Source organism: Otolemur garnettii, unplaced genomic scaffold (assembly GCF_000181295.1).
Source record: "Otolemur garnettii isolate 467f Iridium unplaced genomic scaffold, OtoGar3 scaffold00127, whole genome shotgun sequence".
NCBI lineage: Eukaryota > Metazoa > Chordata > Mammalia > Primates > Galagidae > Otolemur > Otolemur garnettii.
The window spans coordinates 2,486,608-2,491,454 of NW_003852522.1; the positions used below are offsets into that span (position 1 = coordinate 2,486,608).

Genomic DNA, 4,847 nt, shown 5'->3' on the forward strand with positions numbered 1-4,847 from the left:
AGGACTTGGAGGTTGCTGTGAGCATGATGCCATGGCACTCTACCCAGGGGGATAGCTTGAGGCTCCGTCTCAAAAAAAAATAAAATAAAATAAATGTACCCCTTCATTACCTTCATTACTTCTGTTATGACAAATCATATCGTAAAAAATTATATGTGAACACTTCTACGAGTTGCCATGCCCTATCTCAGATGACTTAGCATTAAACTCAGAAGAGCAGGCTTGGCGCCCGTAGCACAAGTGGCTAAGGCACCAGCTACATACACCTAAGGTGGCAGGTTTGAATCCAGCCCGGGCCCGCCAAAAACAACAATGACGGCTGCAACCAAAAAATAGCTGGGCGTTTTGGCAGACGCCTGTGGTCCCAGCTACTTGGGAGGCTGAGGCAGGAGACTCGCTTGAGCCCAGGAGTTGGAGGTTGCTGAGAGCTGTGATGCCATGGCACTCTACCCAGGGGGATAGCTTGAGGCTCTGTCTCAAAAAAAAAAAAAAAAACAACTCAGAAGAGCAACTGATGTTTTGGTGAATCTTTGTAATTCACCAACCTATCTACCACATTTATTTGTGGGAATGTATTCATTTTTCTGCAGCCATAATAGAAAAGAGTTTCCCTTCTCTGGTAGCGTGCCCAAAAGTTAAGTCTTGGAATTCACTTGAAATCACCCCACCAAAAAAGAACAGACATTGGCTCAGCACCTATAGCTCAGCAGCTAGGGCACAAGCCACACACACCAGAGCTGGCGGGTTCAAGCCCAGGCCTGCCAAACCACAGTGACAACTACACCCAAAAAAAAAAAAAAAATAGCTAGGGAAAAACAAATAGCCGGGCATCATGGTGGATGCCTGTAGCCCCAGGTACTTGGCAGGCAGAGACAAGAGAATCTCTTAAGCCCAAGAGTTGGAATTTGCTGTGAGCTGTGAGGCCATGACACTCTACCAAGGGTGACATAGTAAAACTCTGTCTCCAAAAAAAAAAAAAAAAGAATAGACATAAGAAACTTAGTATACATTCTTCCCTCTGGGGAAGGAAAAAGGTAAATAAGAATTTTTGACAAATGTAATATAAAACTAGATATTTAATTATTTTTTCCTGAAATCCACTTCCTGAAAATTTTACCTTGTAAGCTCTACTGATACAGCACATTTATAGTTATTTTAAAAAAAAAAAAAAAAAACATGAAGACCAGGCATAATGGCTCACACTTATAATTGTAGCACTCTAGGAGGCGGAGGCTAGCAGACTGCTTCGGCTCAGAAGTTTGAGACCAGCCTGAGCAAGAGCGAGACCTATCTCTAAAAAAATAGCCAGGTGTTGTGGTCAGGTACCTGTAATTTAGTTACTCTGTTACTCGGGAGGCTGAAGCAAGAGGATTGCTTGAGCCCAAGAGTTAGAGGTTGCTGTGAGCTATGACACTACAGCATTCTACCAAGGGCAACAAAGTGAGAAAAATAAATAAATAAATAAATAAACTTTAAAAAAACTGAAATTGCAATAAGTGAACAAGTCTTTTTCAAGGGACAAACTCGGGAAGAGGCAGTGCCCACTAGGAACAGAGACACGTCCATGTCAGGTTCTATCAAAGAGGATATCCTCTCACCCCCATCCTGCTCACTGAAGTACTCACTGACCACCCTCCTAAGAGACACTGCATGGTGCTTCCTTGTGCCCAAAGTACATTCCGCTCTTCAAGTTCTTGTATCACTTCAATTGGCTGAGTTTTCCTATTCTTTAGGATTGTTTTTCTCCCTTCACTTGTCTGAGAGAATCCAGAAGGCAAGAATCATATGTCTTTCCCCTCAATACCATCATTCATTTATTTGGCTGGCCATAAATGTATCCCCAAGAGATGGAAGCTGAGTGCCCTACAGAGTGTTCTACTGAGATGAAGGGTATACCAACGGACTCCTGCCATCCTAGGACATCAAGCTGCTCCCTACAGAGGACCCAGCCATACCCTGCAGGCTGTCCCTCTGGGAAGAATGACCCAGTGGCTGATACTCACTAGACCCTCCAAGAGACAGGGTGGGCACTGTGGGTCAGCCCAGACAGTTCTGAAATCCAGGACTCAGTGGGCTGAGAACGCATTACCCTGTAAAGTTTCCCAAGGGGAACCTCAACCTGAAGACATTCCAATAAAGTGTCTCTCCCTAGGAATGATAAAAAGAGGAGAGACACAAAGATTTGTAAAAGCAGAGTGTTAGGTGGTTATTCTCTGTTTTCCTGTCATGCGAAATGTTCAAAAACAGAAAACAAATATTTCAAAAGCCATCCATTACTCCTTGGAAAAAATGATAAACAATTGCACTACTTCATCAGTTAGAAATGTACAATAAAGGACAAATTATTAATAATGTTGTGAATTGGTGAGGGGAAGTTGGCATCTAGGAATGCAGGGAAGGAACCAGAAATTCAGGATTTTACTGCAAAACCTAGTAAGAGTTAGGTTGACAGAACAAGGTAGAAGATTTGACCCAGGGAAAAATCAGTCCTCTTGGGAGAGTTTTAAAAATAATTAATTAGAAAATAATCTGATTGACGTGGTGACGGTGCCATTTGGTTTCCTACCCAAGTAAACCAAAATCTAACTCAAATGAAATTCTTATAAATCACCAATTTATAGGGAAAAGAAATTTAGGCTTAACAAACCACAACCTCCAATTAACTCTTGACTATATACATAACCAGAAAATTTCCACTAGGATGGACCAAATGAGGCGACTACCTAACTGTTACCAATGAAGTACTCAATTAGGTTTGCTCCTCATGCACCTAATAAAATTCTTTCCCTCAAGCCCCTCCAGTGGGCTCCCAAACCACAAATCATGACTGAGTGTTCCTCCTTCGTGAATCGCTGTTTGCTCAAATAAACTGTTTACTTTTTAACACTGCCTCCGTTTAATCTTTATCAGGACAAAGAAGGAACCGGGAACCCCACAGACAGCAGCTCCGCCCACGCACGACCCCCGCACCCCGAGTCAGACCCTCCCCCACAACTCTCCCGCCGTCAGCACACAATCTGGGGACATGCGAGGCTGCAGCCGCAAAGCTGCCCACAGAGGCTCTGGGGCCGAGGTCGCGGCGTACGATGGGGCAGAACGCCCGGGCCCCGCTGCCAGCCCAGCCCCACCCTAAGGAGCGGGGGGACCGAGGGCCGAGCTGAGCCAGCGCGGACTCAGGTCCGCAGACCCCGCAGCGAACCGGGGAGGCCCGGGTCCCGCCACAGCCGGTTCCAGCCGGTTCCAACCAGCCCCTGCGCCCGGTCTAGGGATTCCTGGCCCCGCACACTCACCATCTCCTGTTTCCTGGGGTGGCCCGGTGTCCTCCCTGAGATTCCCGCGACCGAGGCAGATCTTGGCGCTACGGACGCTGAGAAGGACACAGCGGGGCCTCCGGGTGAAACCAAGACACTAGCCCGAAGGGGGCGGGCGCGAGAAACAAAGGCTCCGTAGGGTGGTGTAAGGCCCCGCCCTCCTTTCCAGGGGCGCGTCTGATTTGACGGTTCTCAGGACCCCGCCCCAATTCCCCTGGTTGGATAGAGCATCAGGCTCCGCTCTGCTAGGCGTGTTTGACTAGAGAAGCCTTGGGAGGCGTAACGTGTAGAGCCGCTTTGACAGGTTCTAGCCACTGCCCCTCAGTCCCGGCTTCCTCCCCCACGGCCCGCCTCAGGGGTATTTGCATTTTAAGGAATTCGCTCTTCCTAGCTTGACAGAATGCCTTTGTCGTCTTCCTGCACTCAGTGGGCTCTTCCTTAGTCTTCCTTTTGGACCTCGGGGTCACAAGTGTGAACAGGGAATTCCAGATTCACTGTTCAATGCTTGGAGCCATCCGCTCGCTTCAGAGCAGGAGGGGAGTCCAGACTGGGCCAGAGAAGAATGGAACAGGAGGGAAAGCCAGATATCCTCCTGGGGTCAGGAATTTAGGATGAGGTTTGCCAAGGCTTCCTCACATATCGTCTTGTCATGGAAAAAAGCAGGAGTAACTGAGGTGAGAGGAAGGACACTCACTGAGGACAAAACATGTGGGATGAGACCCTAAATAATCTGTGGTATAAAAATTCGGGTCAGAGGATTCGGAGAAGATGGCAGACTGGAATGATTTGTTTTTAACTTTATTCAAATTAATATAAAGGTACAAGATTTAGGTTACATTGTTCTCACTTCCATTTATAGAAGAGTCCCTTACCCAGGGGGCGTGTTATACACCCTAACAGTGTGCACAAAAACATGCAACGCTTCATGAATCCAGGTGCCATCCTTGCGCAGGGGCCATGCTAATCTCTATATCGTTCCAATTTTAGTATATGTGCTGCTGAAGCAAGCATGGCAGACTGGGAATTACTGAACAATTTGTCTTCCCATCTACCGTGTTTCCCCAAAAATAAGACACTGTCTTATATTTATTTTTTCTCAAGACACACTAGGACTTATTTTCAGGGGATGTCTTATTTTTATTAAGGATAATACAACAATCTACGTTTATTCAAATACAGTTAAGTCATTTTCTTCTGGAACTTGACAGGGGGAGTCGACTTTGTTGGTGGGGCTGGCGCTAGTGATGCGTGAACTCCTTTCCCCTAGCGGTTCGCACGTGCGCAATAGGATGCCTGTGACCCCAGTTACCATAAGCACACCTGCACAAGTGCAAATGGCTCGCAGAAAGGAGCTGTGGCAGATAAAAGGTATCCCAGTCTTCCTTACCGCTCTACACTGAAATGCAGGGTGTGGCTATGCAGATATGCTGCATACCCACGCCCATCACTAGGTCTTACTATCAGGGTAGGGCTTATATTTAACAAATGCGTAGAAATCCTGCTAGGGCTTATTTTAGGGGTAGGTCTAATTTTGGG

The 4,847-nt window shown here is 46.7% G+C and overlaps 1 protein-coding gene and 1 pseudogene across 1 annotated transcript in view; both read right to left on the reverse strand.

Annotated features, from left to right (window-relative positions):
- Positions 1-3,399, reverse strand: part of ZNF627 (zinc finger protein 627) — a 21,855-nt gene extending 18,456 nt beyond the window's left edge. Inside the window, exon 1 of the mRNA XM_023518060.1 lies at positions 3,291-3,399. Coding sequence (XP_023373828.1) covers positions 3,291-3,293 — 3 coding nt within the window. The 5' untranslated portion in view covers positions 3,294-3,399. The remainder of the gene's footprint in view (positions 1-3,290) is intronic.
- An 819-nt stretch (positions 3,400-4,218) lies between these two features.
- Positions 4,219-4,318, reverse strand: LOC111727857 (annotated as a pseudogene).
- Between the last annotated feature and the right edge of the window lie 529 nt (positions 4,319-4,847).